This window comes from Chelonus insularis, unplaced genomic scaffold (assembly GCF_013357705.1).
Source record: "Chelonus insularis isolate UGA/USDA-ARS -01 unplaced genomic scaffold, ASM1335770v1 contig_179_pilon, whole genome shotgun sequence".
Classification (NCBI taxonomy): Eukaryota; Metazoa; Arthropoda; class Insecta; order Hymenoptera; family Braconidae; genus Chelonus; species Chelonus insularis.
The window spans coordinates 66,850-93,747 of record NW_023276414.1 but is presented as its reverse complement, the minus strand read 5'-3'; the positions used below and the strand labels follow the sequence as shown (position 1 = coordinate 93,747).

General features: G+C 29.5%; 5 protein-coding genes across 5 annotated transcripts; 1 reads left to right on the top strand and 4 right to left on the bottom strand.

Moving 5' to 3' along the window:
- Positions 1–11,062: 11,062 nt before the first annotated feature.
- Positions 11,063–11,593, bottom strand: LOC118064267 (ATP synthase membrane subunit DAPIT, mitochondrial). The gene is made up of 2 exons (XM_035078750.1): positions 11,363–11,593; positions 11,063–11,275 (listed from the first exon to the last, which is right to left on the bottom strand). Exons 1-2 carry the CDS (start codon positions 11,435–11,437, stop codon positions 11,189–11,191), a joined length of 162 nt encoding a protein of 53 aa, XP_034934641.1. The 5' UTR covers positions 11,438–11,593; the 3' UTR covers positions 11,063–11,188.
- Positions 11,594–11,972: 379 nt separating this feature from the next.
- LOC118064268 (uncharacterized) lies at positions 11,973–16,882 on the bottom strand. The gene is made up of 6 exons (XM_035078751.1): positions 15,204–16,882; positions 14,983–15,121; positions 14,693–14,914; positions 14,138–14,603; positions 12,507–13,621; positions 11,973–12,269 (listed from the first exon to the last, which is right to left on the bottom strand). Exons 1-6 carry the CDS (start codon positions 16,739–16,741, stop codon positions 11,973–11,975), a joined length of 3,777 nt encoding a protein of 1,258 aa, XP_034934642.1. The 5' UTR covers positions 16,742–16,882.
- A 1,568-nt stretch (positions 16,883–18,450) lies between these two features.
- LOC118064254 (uncharacterized) lies at positions 18,451–23,079 on the bottom strand. Its single transcript, XM_035078733.1, is given in 5 exon segments — positions 18,451–20,722; positions 20,812–21,033; positions 21,102–21,226; positions 21,229–21,239; positions 21,322–23,079. Coding segments are annotated over 5 exon segments (3,846 nt in total). The 5' UTR covers positions 22,860–23,079; the 3' UTR covers positions 18,451–18,772.
- A 221-nt stretch (positions 23,080–23,300) lies between these two features.
- Positions 23,301–25,790, top strand: Agpat1 (1-Acylglycerol-3-phosphate O-acyltransferase 1). Its single transcript, XM_035078735.1, has 6 exons — positions 23,301–23,404; positions 23,531–23,836; positions 23,914–24,133; positions 24,218–24,533; positions 24,604–24,769; positions 24,834–25,790. Exons 3-6 carry the CDS (start codon positions 23,949–23,951, stop codon positions 24,998–25,000), a joined length of 834 nt encoding a protein of 277 aa, XP_034934626.1. The 5' UTR covers positions 23,301–23,404; positions 23,531–23,836; positions 23,914–23,948; the 3' UTR covers positions 25,001–25,790.
- Positions 25,745–26,870, bottom strand: LOC118064257 (calcyclin-binding protein). Its single transcript, XM_035078736.1, has 2 exons — positions 26,617–26,870; positions 25,745–26,528 (listed from the first exon to the last, which is right to left on the bottom strand). The coding sequence occupies exons 1-2, from the start codon at positions 26,635–26,637 to the stop codon at positions 25,866–25,868; spliced, it is 684 nt and encodes a 227-aa protein (XP_034934627.1). The 5' UTR covers positions 26,638–26,870; the 3' UTR covers positions 25,745–25,865.
- Between the last annotated feature and the right edge of the window lie 28 nt (positions 26,871–26,898).

Below are 26,898 nucleotides of genomic sequence, written 5' to 3'. Positions count from 1 at the left end.
TTTTACTTTCAATTGAAACCACTGTAACGAAGTTACATTTTTAAGGCCGATATTATAGAAAATTAATTGGTCTGATGAATCGATAATCAGTAAAATCATTTTATCGACCCATGAGAAATAGCGCGAAATTTAAATTATCGGCGAAGCCTATTAAAATCATGTAGTAGAGAGAGAGGGTCATAAGTAACGTAATAGATCTGAGAGAGAGAGTTATTGTGATGATCTTGTTGCCATGACGACTTCCCCACGCAACCCACCACAATAGTGGTGGGGGATAGCAAAGTGGGCGGAGTCAAACAGTATAAAAGAGCTGGATTTTGCGGAGATCGTCACTTCACCTGTCTCCGAGGTACTAGACCAACGAGACCGACGAGAGTAGTAGCTCACGTCGTACAATACAGAGTTGTAGCTCTGGCTAAAGGGTTGTAGCCTTTTAGTTGCCCCGGAGAGTAGAAGCTTTCCGAAAATAGGAATTGGAGGGTTGAAGCCTTCCAGCCAAGAGTTGGTGCTCTTGGTTTTAGCTAGCGATCGAGAGTTGGAGCTCACGATCTTGAACCGTGTAGGAGTCGAAGCTCCTCGCTGACGAGTTGTAGCTCGTCAGCTATTCAGGCAAGGTTGTAGCCTTCCCTCGAAGAGTTGTTAGCTCTTCGAGTATCCCGGACGAGTTGTAGCTCGTCCTCACTTAGATAGGGTTCTAGAGTTAGAAGGTGAAGAGTCGTAGCTCGCACCTATACCCCCTAGAAGAGTTGGAGCTCTTCGTCGACGAGTTGTAGCTCGTCGATTATTCAGGCAAGGTTGTAGCCTTCCCTCGAGGAGTTGTTAGCTCTTCGAGTATCCCGGTCTGGGTTGTAGCCCGACCAACGAGAGGTTAGGCCACGGGGTAGACACTTCTGGGTGGGATTTTAAGATAGCAACTCTCTCTCTCTAGTATAACGGCACCTAAGTGAAAGTTAACTTTGTAAAACTGTACAATTGGAAATCTAGAATAGAATACATATATGTTGTAAATAGTTTATATAATAAAGTTGAAATTGGATTTTAATTTGTGTCTAGAGAATTTACTTTGTAACGCTTCCGCCATAGAATCCTGGGCCATAGAATTTAGATAACTTGTTAAATTGGGGCGGGAATTTTCTTGGGGACTCGCCTTAAGAAAATTTAGGTGTTACAATTGGCGCCCAAACAGGGACTTATAATCTTTGAACAAGCAAATAAGCTATAGGCTTTAGAGCTTTAAAAAGAGTTAAAAATGGAAGCCGGTCCATCAAGAGTTAATATCTGGAGGTTAGGGAAGCCGCAAGTTAGAGCTGAGTTAGAAGCTCGTGGAATTGAGATGCCATCAAAAGCCCCGGTAGCACAACTAAGACAAATGTTGTGTGTGACGCCATCATGGATGATCGGAATAGGGGAGATATGGAGGACAATTTTGACATTGAACCGACAAGTAGAGATACAAGTGAAGGTCGGCACACAGTCAGAGAAAATAATAAAGACAGAATAGCGAAACCTAACATACCGACAGTAATCAATAATATCGACGATATACCCGGTCTAAGAGATTTATTGACGCAACAATTAAGGGAGCACATATCGAGAGCACAATCTATAGTTTCCCCTAGTCATTCTACGCCGCGATCAAGTAGACGGCGAGAGCAAGAAGTCAAAGAGGAAAGGGACCTAAAGATAAAAGAACAGATCCGGAAATGGAACGTCACATTCGCTGGAGGCGAAGATGTAGTCTCATTTATCGAAAGAGTTGATGAGTTGTCAGTAAGCTATGATATAGCAGACAAATATCTTGTGCAGTGCATCCCAATATTATTGAAGGACAAAGCATTGTTGTGGTACAGAAATAATAAGAAGAATTGGAAAGATTGGGAAGAGTTTACTAAAGCTCTGAAAGAATTTTATTTACCCTCACGATATCGAACTCAATTAAGTTTAGAAATCCAGGATAGAGTTCAAAAACCTGGAGAAGCAGCACGCGATTTTATTACGGCTCTGCAGACGCTCATGCGTAGACAAGGAACTCTAAGCAACGAGGAACAAGTAGAAAGAATTCATGAGAATTTGAGACCAGAGTATCGAAGATATGTTCGAAGATGTGATGTAAAAACGATAACAGACATCATCAGTATGACCAGTGAATATGAGCGGTTAAGAGATGACGAGAAGCGGTTCAAGTCGTCTGGTGTTAATGACTGCAAAGAAGAAAATAAAAGACGTAACAAACGTAGTTCGGATATTAATATGGTTCATAGCCTGTATGACCATAAAGAATGCTGTTGGAAGTGTGGGCAACAAGGTCATAAGAGTTGGCAATGCCAAAATAAGCCACAAATCTTTGCTTTAGATGTGGTAAATCGAATGTTCGTGCAACTCAATGTGGATGTCAACAGAATTGGAAAACAATTCAAAAGAAGAAAGGGATAAAACAAACTCGAGATCAGAAGGAACCAACGGAAAACATCGTGAATCCGATACCCAGCATGAACGGAGAACAAGGATTAGAAGAGATTGACGAAAGACCTTATTGTGACCCACTAGATAATGAAGATACCGTTCAAGAATCAGCAGTTAAGTTAGCAGAAAGGCTCCAAGTATTGAGAGGTGACCACAAAACCGTGATTTCTGGACATTTGGGGGTGGCAAAAACGATTTCAAGAATCGCAAACAAGTATGTTCGGCCAAGAATGCAGAACGACATCAATAGATACGTTCGTTTGTGTAAAAAACGCCAACGATACGAGTCCCCTCAGAAGCAGACGTCAGGAATAATGGCAACTATCAATGCTACGAAGCCATGGGAAATTATAGCAGTCAAATTACAAAATCCTTTTATTAGATCGTTAAATGGACACACTCAATTGTTAGTAATTCAAGATAAATTCACGAAGCGGGTTGAAATATATTCACTCAAACAAGCTACAGCTTCAGAAATTTGTAGAGTTCTAAAAAAGAACTTATTTATCAATTTGGTTGCCCGAAGACAATCATCACGAGCAATGGCACTCAGTTTACTAGCAGGAAATTCCAAAAATTGTTGAAGTATTTCGGAATAAGACATGTAGCAACTCCACCATACTTTGCACAACATAAAGGAGTTGGAAGAACTAACAAGGTGCTAAAAACCATGGTTTTGCAGCACGACAAGAAGTCATACCAATCTTCGAATAGGAATTTAGCTAAGCGGAAGTTTGCAAGTAATGAATCTACTAAAGTCAGACAAGTCTATCCAAAATATAACAGAAAAACATTACCATTAAATACAATACCAAGTACTTTAGAAGAAATAAACCGTTCAAGACATTGCAAGATGATAAAGTTTTAGCATCTGGAAAACAGAAGAAATATTACAGTAAAAACAGACGGAAAAGGATACCAGGTATAGAAAAACATGGTAACTAAGAAAGAGTATCTTTCGGCAGCAGCTAACCATTGTGCCGCCAAACTTGCCCCCAGATATAACGGCTCATTGATAGGACTTAAAATGTACGCAGATAAAGTAGGAGTGGTGTGCAACAAGGGAAACACACCTGTAAGAAATTTCGGTACTTGAAAAAGAAATATTTATTTTGTTTGTTTCCAATTGTTCAGTTGTGAGAAAAGATTTTTGTTTCGTTTATATCACTTGTATGATAAGTAATGATGTTAAGTATTGAAAATGATTGTTTGATATTAATTTACAAATGATTGTAGAACTGTAATAATTTAAAGCAAATATTTAGCATTATAATAAGGAATTTTTATAGTTAAGCAATGTACAATTAAGATAAGGCTAAGTTTCTGTAGTTAAGCCGAAATGATTGTAATATTTGTTAGTATTTAAGTCTAAAAGTAATGGCAAAATTATGAATAAATTGTTGTAAAAGAGAATGTACTTGTTGGCAAATGAAGAGTAACTGATGCCTCTCATACATTTTCACTATTTTTTGTATATACGGCTAAGGAAAAAAAATAATTTTCAGAAAAAAAAATTCTTTTTTTTAGGAAAAAAGAGGGGGATGTAACGAAGTTACATTTTTAAGGCCGATATTATAGAAAATTAATTGGTCTGATGAATCGATAATCAGTAAAATCATTTTATCGACCCATGAGAAATAGCGCGAAATTTAAATTATCGGCGAAGCCTATTAAAATCATGTAGTAGAGAGAGAGGGTCATAAGTAACGTAATAGATCTGAGAGAGAGAGGTTATTGTGATGATCTTGTTGCCATGACGACTTCCCCACGCAACCCACCACAATAGTGGTGGGGGATAGCAAAGTGGGCGGAGTCAAACAGTATAAAAGAGCTGGATTTTGCGGAGATCGTCACTTCACCTGTCTCCGAGGTACTAGACCAACGAGACCGACGAGAGTAGTAGCTCACGTCGTACAATACAGAGTTGTAGCTCTGGCTAAAGGGTTGTAGCCTTTTAGTTGCCCCGGAGAGTAGAAGCTTTCCGAAATAGGAATTGGAGGGTTGAAGCCTTCCAGCCAAGAGTTGGTGCTCTTGGTTTTAGCTAGCGATCGAGAGTTGGAGCTCACGATCTTGGACCGTGTAGGAGTCGAAGCTCCTCGCTGACGAGTTGTAGCTCGTCAGCTATTCAGGCAAGGTTGTAGCCTTCCCTCGAAGAGTTGTTAGCTCTTCGAGTATCCCGGACGAGTTGTAGCTCGTCCTCACTTAGATAGGGTTCTAGAGTTAGAAGGTGAAGAGTCGTAGCTCGCACCTATACCCCCTAGAAGAGTTGGAGCTCTTCGTCGACGAGTTGTAGCTCGTCGATTATTCAGGCAAGGTTGTAGCCTTCCCTCGAGGAGTTGTTAGCTCTTCGAGTATCCCGGTCTGGGTTGTAGCCCGACCAACGAGAGGTTAGGCCACGGGGTAGACACTTCTGGGTGGGATTTTAAGATAGCAACTCTCTCTCTCTAGTATAACGGCACCTAAGTGAAAGTTAACTTTGTAAAAACTGTACAATTGGAAATCTAGAATAGAATACATATATGTTGTAAATAGTTTATATAATAAAGTTGAAATTGGATTTTAATTTGTGTCTAGAGAATTTACTTTGTAACGCTTCCGCCATAGAATCCTGGGCCATAGAATTTAGATAACTTGTTAAATTGGGGCGGGAATTTTCTTGGGGACTCGCCTTAAGAAAATTTAGGTGTTACACCACATAAATTAATTTTCAACTTAATACGAAATTATAAAGAAAATCTTTCCCAGTGATTTCATAATTAAATTAATAATAGTTTATTTGATTGGGTTAAATTAAGTTCAATTTTCCCAATCAGTCTTTTAATATACTCGAATGTTTTATGAATATAAAATTTGAAATAATCAAAATTCATTTGGTTTTATTATTATTAATTAGTTTTATCTTTTTTATTTATATTAATGACTAATAAGTTTAAATTTTTTATACATTTGCTTGCTCTTTTATTTATTTAATTCATTTCTATACAATCATGAAAATAATTCAACTCATTTATTATTAATTTAAATTAACAAAAAGAAGAACAACTTTTAATATTGGTTTATCTTTAGAATATTATATTATTGAAAATAGCTTTAAATTTCATCCTTGTAATATTTGCTAAGTCTCAATTCGATTATATTAAAATTACGTAAAGCATACTATTTCAATGTCTACTCGATTATCTTCTATCTTCATGCTACAACATAAACCTGTTCTATGTAGATATCTTTTGTATTTGACTATTCGTTAAATTTTTAAATAATTCTTTAAAGTTGCTACTTTGATAGTTCTGATCCTTTTGCTTGACCCGTATAAGTACTAAACTCAACATCGGTAAAAACAAAAAAATAAAAATAAAATCAGCAAGTAAAAAATATTGGATAAAAGATTCGTGCTGCTCTGAATCTCACTACATAACCTAGTTTTAAACATTTTCTACTGTTCATGGTTGTAAAAAAATTTATGATGCATATCCTGCTGTTGGCTCCAATCATCGAACACAATTCTACTGAACAATTTTGTCCACTTTAGCTCTATGTGCACCAAAGTCTTGTAACCAAAGAAACTTTGCACTTATCTAATTCTTTCAATATTTTCATAATATCTATAGTTTACTTTATATTAAAATATTCCTCTATTCACCAATATTCGAGCATAAAAAATAACATTATCTTTTTGCCAACGAATTAAGTAATAAAGAAAAACCCCGATTAAATAAAAGATAAAAGAAACCCAAGTTCAATTGCTAAAAGAGAATATTCTTGAAGCAAAGTAATAAGTATTATGAACGAATTTTCTTTTTAAAATAATGCCTCCAACTAAAACGACAATATTTTCTCTGATAAGGCATCGTTTAGAAAAAATAGTTTGTCACAACCATTTCCAATTTCGCTAGTGTAGCTTCTGCACATTTACCAGGTGAATCACCTTCACACCCTCATTATTTCCAATTTCTTTGACCCCTACTTGTTGTAGATTTATTTTTACCCGTCGAGAAAAACTAAAATTGTTAAATGCTCATAAAATTCAACTTGACCAAAACTTTTGTGTGATCTTTTGAATAATTTTTTAAATTCACAATCTGTACAAACAAGTAATTCGGATTCTTTTATCTTCTTTTCAAGTTTCTTGTTGATTTATTTAATCGTCAAGGAAGGAAAAGATAAATGCGAGATGAAAAGTATTATCGTTAGTTCTCAGTTGAGGAAAATTCACCAAAAAAGACCGTTAGTGTAAGTGTTGCGATATAACTGATGTCATAGTGTTGCTGTCATCCTACAAAAGACTACTTTTGGTAATATATTTTCCACACTCTTTCCTGGCGCCAACTTTTTCTTCATTTCGGTTGTGCAAAACTAATGCTTTTATGTAGTATGCTGTATTACAATCTTGAAAGTAAAGAATGGTATATTTAAAAAAAGACAATTGTTATATTCATGATTCACTTCAATATCAATGATTATAATTTAATAATAATAAATGAAAAACTCAACATTATTATATACACATGTCTAGATGTTGTTTGATTTTAACTATTCGAAAAAAAAATGTGTACAACTATTGAAGGTTTTATCGTAGACTTCATCTATTTTTATGTTTCCTATCAGCTTTTTATTTTAAAGAAAAACATCAATCGTTTTGCAAGAGTTGGAACTGTATGAGATGAAAAATAGAAAACTATAAATATTTTACAATAAAAAAAATCGATTGTTCAGCAATACACTCAGCAGCAGATTCTTATTTCAAAAATGAATCATGTAATTGGTAATTATGCAATTTAACGCCATCACCTCCGATTTTCTTAAAATTTTAGTATGTTATATAGTTCGTTATGCTGAACAAGAATATACATATATGTTGGGCGAGGAAACGTCATCTTCGCATAGTTTTTTTAGTTCAAATTTTGTACATTCAACAATCACGATAAAAATCAAAATTAGTACAAATTAAATGGTGTGTTACTTATACTTCACGAATGACTGATGCAAAAGGAAGTTGCCAGTAGGAGAGGGGGGGGGGTAAAAGTTGTCTGAAAAATGATTATTCAACCAGCTTTTTCACAAGCTCCCTCCCCCCAAATATTGATATTTGTATAGAATAAATAGTATAAATTTTTATAAATTTGGAATGTTACATACTTATTTGCATAATTAGTAATGAAGTTTTTTGTACTTTGTTCAATGATATTAAAAGTAATTACATAAATATCTGTCAAAAACGATTAAAAGATAATTTATCATTAAATATTATAATTATCTATAACTCTTTAATCCGATTTAACATAAATACGATTGAGTACTCTATGGAACTATTTTTATTACTAATTAGAAGGCATACATTACATTAAACTTTTATAAAAAATAGTTTTGAATTAAATTATTATTTCAATAAAAATACAATTAATACCAAGTATTACATAAATTACTCGAAAATAAAATATTTGGCACATGCATACAATATTGAAGTAACTTTAATCATTTTAGTTGAATGTTGGGTTTTGTGCTTGAAATAATTTTTTGAAATATAAATCTATTATATTTCAAGGTCATTTACAAATAAAGTAATTAAGTAAAAATGTTTTTCGTTTCAAACACAACGTACGTTTCAGCATTATATTAAAAAAAAAAACTAATTCAATTTTTGCCTACGCATATAATTTCTGTTTTTTTAAAAATTATTTTATAAATATTCCCACAACTATGAACAAAAATAAACATCTAATAAATAAGTCTGAGTATCAAATAAATAAGATTACTCTTGACAATTCGTTTAAACTTAAGTTATTGCTATTATTTAAAAGTTTTACATTATTTCTGAAATTTTTCAGGTCCAGAAGGCAAACCGAGATCTCCAACAACTATCAAGACATCAACGAAGAGAAATAAATCTTGCAACGATGCTGATATGCGTAGTAATTGTCTTTATCGTCTGCAATGTTCTTCCGTTAGCTTCTAATGTCTTTGAAAAGTTTCATGTTTTACCACCACCTTGGTTAGTTCAAGCTGGAAATCTACTTGTCACGATCAACAGTAGCATTAATTTTATTGTATACGTAATTTTCGGTGGAAATTTCAAAAAACTTTTCATCAGACTATTTTGTAGCTCACGATTCTTTGGAGCTGGACGAGACAGTCCCGAATTTCAAACTAATGATGAATCAGTTATTACTAATACAACGAATATAGAATTAAAGAATTCTATTAGAAGGAATCATCTTCAAAGGTCAAATACAACTATAGTAAGAAACAATAACATTCATATAAATGGAAACACGAGGGCAAGTGTTAGGATTCTTACGAGGTCAGCAAGTCCAAGTCCTTGTGTTTATTATCCTACCCGAAGTCCAAGCCAAATGTCAAGAAACTGCGTTCAAAACGGTTGGAATCGAATAGATACAGAAACAACTCTCAACTGAAATACCTAATCCTAGGAGTATAGTTTGGCATAGAAATTCCACCAAATTGGAATTCGGATATGTGTAGAAAAGTGTGTAACCGTTTACGTTATCGATATTGGCGACTGGTGACAATGTTATGGAGCTAATTCTCAAGACTATTTTTCTCAACAACTTAGGTTGGATCAAGGAAATACATAACAAGAAACTTTTCTCAATATTCGAGGTTTATAGTATCCACAAAAAAATTTAAGAGAAGCACGTCCAGAATAAAGTTAAATTGTCTTAGGTGTCACGTATTCAAGTTTCTTCAATAGTATAATTCGATTTTATGATACGAAAGTGAAGAAATGCGTTCTAAAGATTTTTTTTTCGTTTTTAGCACGCATTTTTTTAAACTTGAAAAAATAACATCCAACGTGTCGTGTATAATTGAATGTATATATCTTCAATAATTAATAGAACTGATGAAATTGTATAAATGTAGCTTGTGTGCAAATTATCTTGAAGAAGAAAAAAAACTGACCAAAATCTTCTTCAATATACGACTGAAAAATGTACCAGTGAATCTATAATATAATTAAATATAACTGTTTAAAAATTGTTTTCAAATAAAAATATATTTATTTAAGATTATAAAACTATGTTATTGTAAATACTAATTCACTTTCATATGTTAAAAATTTTTTCACATACCTCTAAGTTTATTTAGAAAAATGTTATATTTACTGGCCTCTCTAATCAAAATTTGAAAGTATTTCAGTGTTTGAAAAAAGAGAAATCAATACAATTACCTACATAAGTTAAATGTCATTATTATATTACAACTAAGAATCATAAACTATTAAACATCCAAATTATCTAATTAATGAACACATTTTAAATACCAATAACCACCTATAATTACCAAATTATTCGATGCCAACAAAGTACCTCAAAGTTTGTATGTGATAAAATAAGTATTGAGCGCTTTAGTTAATCAAGAATGAATATGCTATTACGAAAAAGGATGTCAACGATTTCATTACGAATTATATTCAATTGATCTAAAATTAACATACAAAAATTTAATATAAAATTCAATTAAAATGCGAAATTTTCGACTATTTAAATAATTTGACTATTTATTTACTTAAAAATATCAAAGTAAAAAAAAATTATTTACTCTAAATATATACCTAAAAAATTTATAAAGATCACAAATACAGTTATCCTTGTTGAATTTAAAATAAATTAAAAATGTGATAAACATCGCAGATGACAAAAATCATAAAATATCTATACATTAACAAAAAATAGAGTAATATGTATGTATACATACATAATATATGATGAATTTAGAATAATTTATTTAATTGCTCATTTTAAGATATAAATAGTAACTTTTTTGGTAGAACATTTTTTATTGATAAATTTCGTCTATCTTTATACTTTTCATCACATAAAACTGTTTATTAATACCTTATTTAAAATTTCAAGTCTAATTCAATAAAATTTCCAAAATCAGTTTAAGCATTTACCATTAAAATGAATAAAAATAAAGGGAAAAAAGACGCTCTCATGGCTGCACGATAAAATCTTACCGTATTCTAGTCATGAACTTTTCATTGGATAATATTATGTAGATAATAATTTTAATATACATATATGTAAGAGAAATATATTGTAATATTGAAAATGCTATTAAGACAATGATGGAATAATAGTAAAAACGAATTATCACAATATATTATATATTACTATAGTAATAAAATACAAATAAAGAAATTTTTAATTTTTGAGCTTATTTAGGTAAAACAAAATATTTTCTATCCAAAAGATATTATTCATATTAATCGTCATACTACAACTATGTAGATACTTGAATAATTTTTTAATTATTTTTGTGTCTTTTTCAATAAATGAGTTAATTTAAAAATACTCTGTTTTTTTATCAACAAAAATGTGTATATATTATGTATAAATATACATCTTACTGAAGTATATTTACTGTATATTATCTGATAAAATACATTCAACATAATTTTGAAGTTTTTTTATTAATTCACCTTTCCAAATACAACTTATATCTTTGAATTATAAAAGTAACCATTAATTCAATAGATCAAAAACGAAATAGATAAATACAATTTTGTTTACCAATATTATCATATATAATTCTTTATTTTGAAATGATAGTTAGGATTAGTAATAAATCAAAAATATTATTTGAGATAAGAAGTTCTTATTTTATCATTTATTTGAGAATTTTCAATGAATTATTCACAAAAGAATTCGAACAATTGTTACATAAGTTAAATCTTTCTTCTACAACTTCGTAATATATTTTCAGCTTATTTTTCCACAGCAGGCTTTTTCTTTGGTTTCAAAACGTTGTATAAAATAGCTATGCCAAGAAGACTAAGGGTCAATTTCGAAGTCTAAAAATTAAGCGAAAATAAATGGATCAATCTTATAATAGATGAGATTCATAAATAAGGTTAGATTAAAAACGGATAACTACTTACGTTTGCTCGACCGTAATCGGTCGTACTATTAAAATATTTTTTGATGCCAGTAAAATTTTCACCTTCATTAGCCATTTTTGTTGATTATACTGTTAAAAAACTATAAGATTTTAATAGTTAACCGGTCAAATTATTTTGAAATTTCAATTTGGTTTTTAACACTGTTTTCATACTCATGCAAAGATAATTCAGACACTATAGTAATTGGTTAGGAATCATTATTCTATACTGTATGTTACTTCATCCTTTTTTACCAGCCGAAACAGGCGCCAAATTTAATGTATATTAAAAGAAATAAATATTGAAAAAAAATTTTTTATTCCAAATTCATAAAATAGTAAAAAAAAAAAACTTCACCGTAAATTATATTTCGAAAAAATCAACTAATATAATTTGAATATAGACGTCCTTCACTAAAGAATGTTCCATTAACTTCGTAAATATACTATAACTAAACATTGTTTATCTTAAATATAAAAGATATTATGAAATTATGAAAATTAACATTAATTTAATGAAAACTAAAATAAATAAGTTTATAAAAATAACTATCAGTCAGTAAAAGTTTCAATTAAGTCAAAATACATTAATTTATAAAGAACAAAAAGATTCAATTCTTACTCAATTCTTCAAAGTGATATGAAAAAGTAATAGCCTGAGTTAACATGTTGCATATGTCAATTAATATCAGGGGTATGTAAGGAGCATTAATAACTAAACTTATTAAATCATAGGTGTTTATAACACCTAAACGCAATAATAATTCAAAAATAAATCGAAGTTTAACCAAAACTAATTCATCAGTAGCTGTATGGTCTTCTTCTAAACATGATTCCCTGATATTATAAAAATGTTCAAACATGAATGGATATTCTTGATTTTTTATTTGTCGTAACGCCATCGGAAACTGAAAGATTGGTTTATTATTATCAAGTTCAGTAAATGTTAATCTAAATTCATCAATCGTCATCCATATGTCATTGTCGAAATGAAATACACAAACTTTTTTACTGGATAAAAATATTGCTTGACATATATTATTATGATTTTTTCTTTTTGTATACTTGGTATTGTTACTGTAATAGTAAATAAAAATTATAAATTATTTTATCAAGTTATTGGTAAAAAATATAATTAGATCTACCTGCGGTGATTTAAAAGGATTTGCTGAAGAGATTGAACGTGAATAATTTTCATTATGAATATTTTGTGAACTTTCTGCTAATGTTTGACCATTTATTAATCCTATATTTTCACAATTTTTGTCACGTTGACAAAAATTTTTGCATGGCTTGTTCGAATGGTCCAGCCTCGAACTATTTTTTGATGCACTATACATCACAGGAGGAGATTGATAAATAATTTTTGATGAATTCTGCTGATGACTCCCAAAAATAGTTTCTGAACAATCTCTCTTTGACACCATATTTAGTGGCCTAGGAGGCAACGGTGGTGGTTTAGTCGTATTTTTCTTTGATATACCATTGATAGATAAATTTTTTTTAAACGGATTTGTATCATGGAAACTTTCCGTAAATGGATTTAATTTTTTTTCCACTAAATTTTTCGAATCAATAATATTTCTATCTTCAAAAAATTTTTTAGCAACTTCTTTAATTGAAGTTTCTAATTTACTTCTCTTTATTTCAATTTCTGTTGTTAAAGATACTGGGTTTGAGACATCAGCATTTGATCGTTCTTTATCAGAATTATTATTTATATCTGTAGAATTTGATGCACTTTTGTCTTTTAATACTAAGTTGTTCATTTTAATTGATTCAGAAGTAATTGCAACTTGTTTACTCTCTCCGACATTTGAATGATTTTCTTTATTAGCACTAAATCCATTTGAAAGAGCTAATGCATTTATATTATCTGTAAATATTTCTTGAGGATCTAAATCCATAAAAGAAAAAATGAGTTCCAACATTGAATCAGTTAGTGATTCACCTACAAAATTTTGAATAATTCCATGTGCAGCTGATCCCATATTGTTTTTCACAAAATCATGATATAATCTCATGGTTAACATAATAAATTCGTCTATTTTTTTTCGTATTTGTGATTTATATGCTTTCCAATCGTATTTATATAATTCAAGTTTATTATTCAAAGAACTAAAACTTTTAGGTGATTTGTTAATAAATGAAATCATTCCACCATTTGATTCCGGACGACGAGTTGTAGGAATTATTGTCTCAATAACTCCATTCTCTTCAGCATAGTATTCACAAAGATCGTCCACGTATAAATTCATATCTTCGGGATCAACGCATTCCTAGAAAAATTTGTAATATTATATATTCAAAGGAACGAAATTTACTTCAAACTCACTTAATGAAGAGATTATATCTTTGTTAGCGTTTTTTGCAATGTGATATTCAGAAAAATTTATTGAGGATGAAACCAAAATAAAAAAAAAAAAAATTTTCTAAATAATCCCCATTTGTGCCTTGAAAATTTATTTTAAAGATAAGCACAACTCATCAACGCCATCAATATTTGACAGTATGGTGATCATTGAATACTATGTAAAGCACGTAAATTTACTTCTCTCAACTAGAAGAATTTATGATAACTTATGCTGTAAGAAAATAACAGGAAAAAAAAGATAAAACTGCGAAAATTCGTTATTTAACTATGAAATTTCGTTTGATGCGGTTAAATAAGCGAGAAAGAACTGTATTCGATTTATGACTCAATTCATCAGTATCATCATATATATCAACATCGAAAACGTCATCGAAATAAATTTCTTTAATAGTTCAGATAATTCTTCAATATTTTTTACTTGCTGCATTCTATTTTTTTTGAGCCAAGAAATTACTTTATCAAAAGACGTTTCTCTATTATTATCAGTTTTTGATTTTTGCTCAATAAACTTTGTTGTGCAATTTCCACAAGTAGGACAAATATCTTGTACATTTGTTTTATTGTTAGATTCAAAGTGATTAGAAACATTACAAAGTTTTTGGAGCAAACTCATACGACGAGATAAAGGACTTTTAGATGTTAGTTCATGATAAGTAGGAATTGAGCAAGTATTTTGATCATCGACTACTTGAATATTTAAACTTTTTCCAATATTCCCACACTGCAAATAACGTTCATAAAGAAAATTTTTCAGTCGAATACGAACCATTCTTTTAACTTTCGCCATTTTCTTATCAATTAACCAATCGTTTATAAAAAAATCATCTTTCCCTGAAGTATCTGCTAGAGTAACTAACATTGAGTTTCTCTATAAAATAAAGAAAAATTTTTTATAAATACGATCTGCTAGTTGATTAACAAAATAACATTATACTGAAAATTAATTTGTGATATTACCTCAGCATCTATTTCAACTATATTTGCCCATAGCGGTCTTTCACAAACCCATTGAGTGAACCAATCTCGAACTCTTTTTGGCCATTTATCACCCTCATGAGGAGCAACACTATACAATCCGCATGGAACAGCTTGAGCAGGAAGTGCCGTAAATGATCGATGAAGATAAAATATCTCATTAGATGGGTATTTATCTACAGTACCATAATCATAAAACAATACCTGCAAAAATGATAAAAAAATTCATTGAATATCTCTATTGTTTCTATTGATACTTATTGACTACTTACTGTTACTCTACAGTTAGGATCAACACTTTTTATTATTGCTCTATGCCATTTTCCGTAGAATACACAGGCAATGTTCAATCCTCGTTCCAACATAATTATGGGAACTGCATATTTTTGATAATTTGAATCGTAGAATTCTCTAAATAAATAATACTCATAAATAAAAAATTGTTCATTACATTATATGCTTAAAAATATATAAATCTTTAAAGTTATTTTACCCTAAGCTTCTCATCATTTTATTGAATTTATTTTTATTCTTTAACAAACGGATCCAGAAAAATGATGGAGAATACGCTTCAACAACTTCTACTTCTACCATTGGATTTTCATTTTTATCAACATTATTACTTATTTTCAAATCAGTGACTAAAACTTGCCCAACCGTTTCTTGAATGGTGATAACGTCATCTGGGCATAATTGTTTACTGAAGCTAGCAGGAACGCTCGTTGGAATAGGTTCAATGTCAACATCACCGTATATATCAAACAATGATGCTGTAGTTAATTTTTTGGGTATTTTAGACGGTTTGTCATCAGGTACAGGTTCTTTTGCATTATAGAGTTTAAAATCGCCATTCAATTGAGGTCCAATAACATGAAAAATATCAGAAAGATGAGCAGTGAAATCACTGAGACGATGAAATCCAAGATTGGTCCATTCTAAAGGAATTTTATATTCTTCTTCATATAATTTAGGTAACTCAGTACACCAAATTCCTTGAGGACGACTTTGAATGAGTTTTTCTAAGCGAAATTTTACGCGTTTACTCAGAGCAGTTGATACATAATCTTTGTTTTGTGAAAAGATATATTCTCGTCGATTCGTAGTATCGATTATATTCTCAGAATTGTCTGAGCATAACAAAGTTTCATGTGTTATATTTTGTTGATGTAATTTAGCCATGTCTGAATAGTTCATGCGGTGTTCTTCTTCAACACTATTATAATGATTGTTACAGTCAGAAGCCTTTATTTCGTGTAAAAGATCATTTTCAGTAACACAAAATTGATTAGTCTCTAGGTCAATAAATCCGTTATAGTCTAAATCTTCTTTCATGGGATTAGATCGTGTCTTATTGTTCGTGTATGTCGATTGATAATTAGCATCATAATGATTAAATCGGGTTGAATCAACTTGATCACAACGATAATATCCAGAATTATGGCTATCATCAGATTTTTTTCTTATATTTTCATAGATTAATTTATCTCTTATTGTAATTTGTTTGCCAAGAATTTTTAAATAATCATTCAAGGTGGTTAGATTTTCATCCAAAGCACATTCATAATTCAATTTTTGCAATAATTCCGTCCTAGTTAATCCGTTTGAATATCTTCTTAATATAGAAAGAATATTATCCGTGATATTTCTATTAGTTCTTGTTAATGATCCATACGAACGTGATCCATATGAATTTGATGAATTTTTTGTATATCCTGTATAACGTCGAGCATTTCTTGGTGGATTTTTATATCGTTGCTTCGATACAAGGTCAACGATATGTTGTGAATCTTCAGTCCCCATAAAATTCACGTAATGAGCATTATACATTTCGATCACTTCAACACCCGGCACAGTCTTTAAGTAATCAACAAGTTTTGGAAATCCTAATTTTGCATATGGGATACGTTCTCCCGTTTCTTCTCTATAGTCTCGTTCAATTTTTGCAATTGGTATTGCCGTTTTATTTTTTTCAGCCGCTAATTGAGCAACAATTAGAGAATTAATTTCATTAATTTCTTTTGAATTCACCATTGTTTCTATGTATTTATATCACTTTATTTAGCTAAATTTTAAATGCAATATACCATCACTAAATAAGATTTATAACGATTACATTAAAATTATAGAAACACGTTGATACATTCAAAATATTCTCAATGACTATGAGTGACAAAAAACTGACCGTGCACGAGTTTAGTCAAAAAGTGGGAGATCATGCTGAGTGTCGCTAGTAATTTTAACCAATCATCGTCCTGATATGACGCGCAGGCACTTCTTCGCGCAATGTTTACATCTCTGTCTCTTAACTGAATCTGACACAAAATATTTCCTTTGTTTATTGATAGTATTTTTTGTTATGTCTTCAGTTATTAGAAATTATTGTATGTACTAAAATAAATATATTCAAAATAAAAATTATCACAACCTGTTTCATATGGTACACCATACCTATATAAAAATTGTGTCCATTGTAGATGAAATTTACACTGTATACGGCTGCAATACTGTAATGCAACAAAAAAAATAAGTTGAAAAATTTATTTTCATGTTTATTTTTTTGTTTTGGAATGGTCTTATATACTAATGAAATGAATTAACTTTATTTTATTAACCCGAATTTTAAATAACTCCATTACAAAAAATAAGTTTTTCTAAAAAAAATATTTCGGTAAATTAGTACATAATATTTTTAGTCGATAATGTAAATTGCTGCTCATTAAACAAGTGTTTGTCGAAGATATGGTAAAATTATGCTCATAAAAATTCAAATTATTTTTCTACACAACATGTAAATAAATGAACCCATATAACATTTATACATTTTCAAAACAATATTCAGCTAATCAACTTTTGTAATGTTGAGAATTGCATTATTTGCGTACATAAATTTTATCATATTTTTTAATTTATTTTTTATTGACTTCTATTTTAGCAAGTCTCATAGATTAATGTTACACACAAATATTTACAACACAATAAAAAACTGAATACTCAAACCTTATAATATAGTTACCATTATCGTGTAGATACATATACATGTATATAACAGTTTTTTTTTTTTAAATAATGAGCTAAGAAATGATATTACTAAAACCACTTTACAAATTTTGAGAATAAATAAAGCGAAATTTATGTGTTACTACAAAAATAGAATTTAATAATAGTAAAAATTATAATTGTTGATATTTAGTATCATTTGTCTCTTGATTTAGATTTTAAATAATTGTCTAATATTATAATTAAAAATTTGAATATAAAATCTAATACTTTCTAACAGAATAACGATATACTTAAATAATTAAAATTATGTTCATAGATTTTTTTACTTGCGATTCACATACTCTTTAATCATATTTATATATTTCAAATTTATTATTTAAAGAATTATAACTTTTTGGTTCTTTACTCTTAGATGAATTCATTTTATCATAGAATTTCGAACAGTAACTCATAGAAATTGTTTTTAAATTATTCTGCAGCATTATATTTAAAATTATAATCTACGAAAAAATTCATATCATCTAGATTAACATAATTCTGAAAAATTTTGAAATAATAAATAACACAAATAAAAAATAACTTTCTCCTTAAATTTATTTATTAAAAAAATAATAATTTTATTGTACATTTTCTTCAATGTAATTGAATTTACTCAAAAAAAAAAAAAATTCAATAAATGAAAATTAAACTAAAATAAAAAGTAATAAATAAATACAGTTACTAAATAATCTATTCATCGCTTGAAAACATAAAATTAATTACTTATTTTTTGAAAATTTATCGAAGAATTCACGGAAGAACTTTTTGTAATGAAATCTGTTATACTAAAAAATACTAACAAGTGCCCAAATTTTAAGTTATTTTTATTACAGTATGTGATATGTTCTCAACATACCCAAGCTGTATAGATACTGTTCTTATAAAACTTTTTTCCATGTATTGATATTTTATTGGTACACTGACTTCTCGTTTAACTCGAGAAAAAATAATAAAAAATAGATAAAAAAAATTGTCAAAGTTCGTTACTAAAATTCTAAGATTTCTTCGATATGGTCAAAAAGACTATAGAGAAATATTTTCCGATTTTTCACTTAATTCGTCGTCATTATCATCTATATTAACGTCAGAATCATTATCGGAATGGATTTCTTTCAGAGTACATTTTTTTTTATTTGAATTAGTCTGTTGATAATAAAACTGACTCAAGAAATCATATTCTATGCAAACATCCATCTCACTATCGTCAGTTAAAGATTCATTGTCATTAAAAACGGGAATATCATTTGTTTTTATAATTGTTAATTCTTGATTTGTGTCCATATTTATTTCATTGTCTTGCTTTATCGGAAATATTTCCATTATTTTACATTGATCATTGTTGTTATCTTCATTACATTCCTGAAATGATTTGTAACTTTCTACTCTGTTTTCTTCTCCATCTTGATTTTTACTTCCAGATAATTCAGTACTTGAATAATCGAAATCGTCCGAATCTAATTCAGAGTTGTCTTTAAATTCATCAGATTTGAAATCTACTCGATTTAATCTTTCAAACAAATTTTTTTCAATAGCTGCACGATAAAAATAATTTAATTTTTCTGTATTTGCCTCACAATTATGGATATTATTTTCTTTTTTCCCGATTTCACCTTTTTTATTCAATACTTCTGTTATTGTATTATTCTTTGAAATTTCTGAATGGCCAAGTACTTGTTTTCTGTCTTCATCTTTTCTTTTTTCTTCTATTCTATTTTTGTCTTCAAGACCAGAATTTGTTAGTTCGTTTTGTACATTGTATAAATCATTTGACGATTCATTGAATGATATATTGCTAACGGGTTCTTGAAAGTTACTTTGCGTTATTTCTTTTATAGCATCTGGAATTGTTACGTCAATCGATTCGTAGGATTTATTAATAATATTTAAAGTTTTTATTACCATAGGAGTTATCACGTCAGACTTGACGATTTCATGTTCTGGTCTCAAATGTAATATATCTTCTTGAAAAGTTTCTAATGGATGATATGCTTTAATGAAGTTTTTGAATGATTCATTAATTTTCTTTAATATAAGTTTTTTTTCTTTCGGTGTTGATGATAATTCATGAGTGTGAAACGATTGATTTTTAAGTAATGTTACCGAATTATGATCCAGTTGTTTCGATTCTGTATTTATTGCGGTTTTAATTTCATCCCAATTGATAGGTTCTATTTTTTGATGCCACTGAGCAATACTGTCAGATGCATCATCTGAATTCTGATCAGAAGGTTGGAAATCACGTATTAAAAATGATTGTTTTTGTGGAGTAATTGATGTTATTGAATGATTATTGCAACTTAATTGATTAGATCTAAAACTATCGAATCGATTGTTGTCTACATCATTATTATGAGTTTCTTTTGTGGAATCATTTTCTATGACTTTTTTTCCTAAAGAAATACTGTCTTCCACACCATAAGAGTTTTCTAAACTGGAATTAATATCTTTTCTTTTGACTATATCTTTAGTTGGGAAGCTCTTCATATTATTTAAATTTACAGATAATTCTTCAATATTTTTTACTTGCTGCATTCTATTTTTTTTGAGCCAAGAAATTACTTTATCAAAAGACGTTTCTCTATTATTATCAGTTTTTGATTTTTGCTCAATAAACTTTGTTGTGCAATTTCCACAAGTAGGACAAATATCTTGTACATTTGTTTTATTGTTAGATTCAAAGTGATTAGAAACATTACAAAGTTTTTGGAGCAAACTCATACGACGAGATAAAGGACTTTTAGATGTTAGTTCATGATAAGTAGGAATTGAGCAAGTATTTTGATCATCGACTACTTGAATATTTAAACTTTTTCCAATATTCCCACACTGCAAATAACGTTCATAAAGAAAATTTTTCAGTCGAATACGAACCATTCTTTTAACTTTCGCCATTTTCTTATCAATTAACCAATCGTTTATAAAAAAATCATCTTTCCCTGAAGTATCTGCTAGAGTAACTAACATTGAGTTTCTCTATAAAATAAAGAAAAATTTTTTATAAATACGATCTGCTAGTTGATTAACAAAATAACATTATACTGAAAATTAATTTGTGATATTACCTCAGCATCTATTTCAACTATATTTGCCCATAGCGGTCTTTCACAAACCCATTGAGTGAACCAATCTCGAACTCTTTTTGGCCATTTATCACCCTCATGAGGAGCAACACTATACAATCCGCATGGAACAGCTTGAGCAGGAAGTGCCGTAAATGATCGATGAAGATAAAATATCTCATTAGATGGGTATTTATCTACAGTACCATAATCATAAAACAATACCTGCAAAAATGATAAAAAAATTCATTGAATATCTCTATTGTTTCTATTGATACTTATTGACTACTTACTGTTACTCTACAGTTAGGATCAACACTTTTTATTATTGCTCTATGCCATTTTCCGTAGAATACACAGGCAATGTTCAATCCTCGTTCCAACATAATTATGGGAACTGCATATTTTTGATAATTGAATCGTAGAATTCTCTAAATAAATAATACTCATAAATAAAAAATTGTTCATTACATTATATGCTTAAAAATATATAAATCTTTAAAGTTATTTTACCCTAAGCTTCTCATCATTTTATTGAATTTATTTTTATTCTTTAACAAACGGATCCAGAAAAATGATGGAGAATACGCTTCAACAACTTCTACTTCTACCATTGGATTTTCATTTTTATCAACATTATTACTTATTTTCAAATCAGTGACTAAAACTTGCCCAACCGTTTCTTGAATGGTGATAACGTCATCTGGGCATAATTGTTTACTGAAGCTAGCAGGAACGCTCGTTGGAATAGGTTCAATGTCAACATCACCGTATATATCAAACAATGATGCTGTAGTTAATTTTTTGGGTATTTTAGACGGTTTGTCATCAGGTACAGGTTCTTTTGCATTATAGAGTTTAAAATCGCCATTCAATTGAGGTCCAATAACATGAAAAATATCAGAAAGATGAGCAGTGAAATCACTGAGACGATGAAATCCAAGATTGGTCCATTCTAAAGGAATTTTATATTCTTCTTCATATAATTTAGGTAACTCAGTACACCAAATTCCTTGAGGACGACTTTGAATGAGTTTTTCTAAGCGAAATTTTACGCGTTTACTCAGAGCAGTTGATACATAATCTTTGTTTTGTGAAAAGATATATTCTCGTCGATTCGTAGTATCGATTATATTCTCAGAATTGTCTGAGCATAACAAAGTTTCATGTGTTATATTTTGTTGATGTAATTTAGCCATGTCTGAATAGTTCATGCGGTGTTCTTCTTCAACACTATTATAATGATTGTTACAGTCAGAAGCCTTTATTTCGTGTAAAAGATCATTTTCAGTAACACAAAATTGATTAGTCTCTAGGTCAATAAATCCGTTATAGTCTAAATCTTCTTTCATGGGATTAGATCGTGTCTTATTGTTCGTGTATGTCGATTGATAATTAGCATCATAATGATTAAATCGGGTTGAATCAACTTGATCACAACGATAATATCCAGAATTATGGCTATCATCAGATTTTTTTCTTATATTTTCATAGATTAATTTATCTCTTATTGTAATTTGTTTGCCAAGAATTTTTAAATAATCATTCAAGGTGGTTAGATTTTCATCCAAAGCACATTCATAATTCAATTTTTGCAATAATTCCGTCCTAGTTAATCCGTTTGAATATCTTCTTAATATAGAAAGAATATTATCCGTGATATTTCTATTAGTTCTTGTTAATGATCCATACGAACGTGATCCATATGAATTTGATGAATTTTTTGTATATCCTGTATAACGTCGAGCATTTCTTGGTGGATTTTTATATCGTTGCTTCGATACAAGGTCAACGATATGTTGTGAATCTTCAGTCCCCATAAAATTCACGTAATGAGCATTATACATTTCGATCACTTCAACACCCGGCACAGTCTTTAAGTAATCAACAAGTTTTGGAAATCCTAATTTTGCATATGGGATACGTTCTCCCGTTTCTTCTCTATAGTCTCGTTCAATGTTTGCAATTGGTATTGCCGTTTTATTTTTTTCAGCCGTTAATTGAGCAACAATTAAAGAATTAATTTCATTAATTTCTTCTGAATTCACCATTGTTCTTTTGTTTTCTTTATCACTTGTATGAAATAAACTTGTTGAAACTGTATCTCATAACCAAATTTGATAATCTTCTATGAAACTTCTATGTATTAATTCGATTGAAAAATAAGCATTTGACAATATTCTCATGAATCGTCTTTTAGATACATTAGAATATCTAATCGCGACTGAATGACAAAAAATCGTCAATATACGAGTTTGTTCTGAGAGTGGGAGATTACATCAAGTTATTACCGGTAATTTGAACCAATCCTCCTCTTTCATGTACTAACATGTGCTAAGATGATGCGCCGTGACTACTTTGCGCAATGTTTATATTTTATTTTCCCTTCTCAATACAATTTGATTGAAAGTATTTCCTTTGTTTTTTATTATTATCTTTGTTATGTCTTTAATTATTTTAAATTATTTTAATCTAAAAAAAAAGTTTCAAAATTATTAACAACTTATCGATATTCCAATTAAAAACTAATTATATTAAAAAAGAGAAACATTTATTAGATTGACTAATATCATAAATTCATATTATAAAATACATAGTAAGCATGAACTTTTTTCATTGTAATTAAAAAAATTCATGTATTTTAATGAAAACCATTGTATGTTATAAACTGAAGTAATTAAATTGATTAAATGGTGGTTAGATGGAATTTTTATGTTTGCAGATAAACTAAAATAGGGTGAGTTTGCTACAGTACGATTACAATTTACTATAGATATCTAAAGCCTATGTCCCGTTCGAAATATGTTTGTCTCAACAGTGCAGATAAACGTCAGCCCTCTTGACGTTTGACTCGTTTTAACTAAGGTAAAAAATATAATAAAATGTTTTCAATGTAGACGAGTTTTATATAAAAAGGAAACATAGTGTTTCCGTGAGCTTAGTCTTCAATAAATCATATATTTAAGTATATCTAAGTAAGAAAATTGACAAAAGACCTAATCAAAGAGGGTGATCAAAGGAGCAAAAAGTAAGAAAAAATCTAAATTTAGTCTTAAGCATTTTTACTCATAGACAACTAAAAATAAACTTCATTATTCATTACAGTTAAACAATAATTAATTAAAACAAAAAAATTTATAATGGCACCGTCTTATTTGGAAATTATTCTTGTGGGGTTTATTTTAATCCTTCCATTTCTCTATGAAACGAGCAGTACTTTTAGATATTACTTCAAATTTTTGGTATATTATGGAATTGTCATGGCCAACTCAATTATCTTGATTCCTATCATGATGTTTAGACCGGGGAATGTAAAAAATCTCTTGTGAGTAAATTTCAATGATTACTATAATTTTTTTATAAGTCTACGTAATAATTGAAAGGAAATAATAAATCATACTTATTATAGATTGGCTTCTTCCATTTGTCATAATGTAAGCAATTTACTTGGTTTGAGATGGGAGCTGAAAGGCAGAGAAAATTTAGAAAGAGATCAAGCATGTATTGTTGTTGCTAATCATCAAAGTTCTTTAGATATTTTAGGAATGTTTGAAATATGGCGTGTTATGGATAAATGTACGGTCGTTGCAAAAAAAGAATTATTTTATGCATGGCCTTTTGGACTCGCTGCGTGGCTTTGCGGACTTATTTTTATTGATAGAATGAATTCTGAAAAGGCTCGTGCTGTTCTAAATACTGCTACTGATAAGATAAAAGAAAAGAAGGTAACAATAATTATTTTATAATCATTCCTATTTTTATTCAGTCAAAAATTCACACAATAATAATTTTTAGATCAAACTTTGGATATTTCCTGAAGGAACTAGACATAATACAGGAGAAATTCATCCATTTAAAAAAGGAGCTTTTCATGTTGCTGTTAATTCACAACTTCCCATTTTGCCAGTGGTATTTTCATCTTATTACTTTTTATCAAAGAAAGATAAACGATTTGATTCAGGTAATCAACATTGGATTAGTTTACGACCGTTCGAAAAAGTATTTTCAAAGCAGTTGTTTTATAGGACGTATTGTCATCACGACTCTACCTGCAATTGACACGAAAGGCCTAGGAACAGAGGATGTTGAAGCTCTCATGGATAAAACTCGGAACGCAATGTCTGAGGTATTTTATTCTAGTACTCGAGAAGTGCAGCGATCACTCAACTTATGTAAACAACACGTTAACTAGTCCCAAAAAACCAAAGACTTATACATGATTTTAAATTTAATTTGATAGTATTCTATTAAAATAATTATGCTAAATAGTCATTTTTCCATATCCGATCTGACTTGCTTGTCAACTTTATAAGCTTATTTAATAATTTAGGTTTTATAAAATTATTATTTATTACCGTAACAATATTACTGAAGGCTGGTACATGTCATCCAATAATTATTGTTTAGAATTATTTTTACGCATTCCAGTTCTACATTTAATTTGATTTTTTGTCAATTCTTTTAAGATTATTAATATATAGTTGTAAATGTCAATGTACTATTTTTGTGATTCTTTAAAATAGATAATAATACTAATTTAATTCATAAAAATTTTGATTTAAATTAGCTCATATTGTTTTCGTAACTTCTAGTCATACATATATTATACTACTGATGATTGTCCAAAACTTTATAACGACTTTTCAATAATAAACATAAGATAATGAAACTTATCAGACTCAAGTCAATAAATTTTTTAATGTAACGTTTATGAAATTTAACACAAGATTACATAAAGATAAAATTTCCACTCAGGGAAATAGACTCTGTAAACTTAGATTTTAATCCTTACCAATTTTTTAAACATTTACTAATAATAATATGTGAGCGATAGGAGTAACTATGTGTACATCGAAATAAATGTTCAATTTTTCTGTATTTACGGAATTCAATGAAAGGAATGAAATATATTTCATTGCACTTAATTTTGTTATCTGTTTTATTAACAAAAATGGTTACAATACATTCTTTCTATCATAAAAATAAACCACGTACTGAAAAAAAAAAAAAAATTGTAAATTATTTATAGAAATAATTACTTGGAAAAATAAAAATCTTTATTCGCTTTTAGAACTTCTTTTTTCTTGACTTTCAGTCCAAGCTTGTGCAATAGTTCTTTTCATATCATCATCTCCTTCTTGATACATTTTCTTCATGAGATTCATTAATCCAGCCTCAGGATCAGAAGATTCAAAATCTGGAGTTGTATTCTTAGCCTCTTTAATTCTTTTTTCAATACCAGTTACATGAGACCAATTTTTAGGCAATTTTTTATTCAAAAAAACAACAATCATATCAGTTTTAATTTTTGTGTAGCTTTTATTTGGATCAATGTCTTCACATAAGTTGGAAATTGATAGCTGATAATTTTTGTTGTCTAATCCCAATACTCTTAAATTCATTGATCTCTCAGTAAAATTACAAGTTACAGCTTCTTGCGGTAAAGTTTGAACGTTTTTCAAAGTAATATATAGCTTCATAAATTTATCTGACTGATCCCAACAATAATTAGTTAATTTTATGTCATAACATTTAGATTCTGATGAAGTGTGAGTATTAGAAATTGATCTCAGAGATTCATTTTCATTGTTTAAATTTGTCTCTATTAATTTAGAAAGCTCAGTTTGTAAACGTCTAAGTTCTAAGCTAAGAATATCTTTAGTTTTTTGTCTGTGAGCTTGATGAATAAATGAGTTCAATTCTTTAATGTCAAGTTCAATCTAGTAAAAACAAAATAAGTATCATTTGTTGATAAAGTATTTTTAAAGTTTTTAGTAAAAGAAACAGCTTTATTCTAAATATACTTACTTCTTTTTGTCTAGTAGACATATTAGTTTTATTTTATTATATTTTCTTATTATTCGTTGACAAAACTTTCACTTTAACAATTAAATACTAAATTGCAAACAAAACAAGAAGGAATGAACGACTGCTGTATCTTCTCTGGTGCGGGTCAGAATACGTTATGAATCGACGCTAAATTCATTCTTCTTTCCACACCTAACTCATAATATTCGAGAAGCTTCTGGTGTAAATGCTCTTGTATGTATACTATCAGAAATTTGAATTCACACTTGTACATACATATAG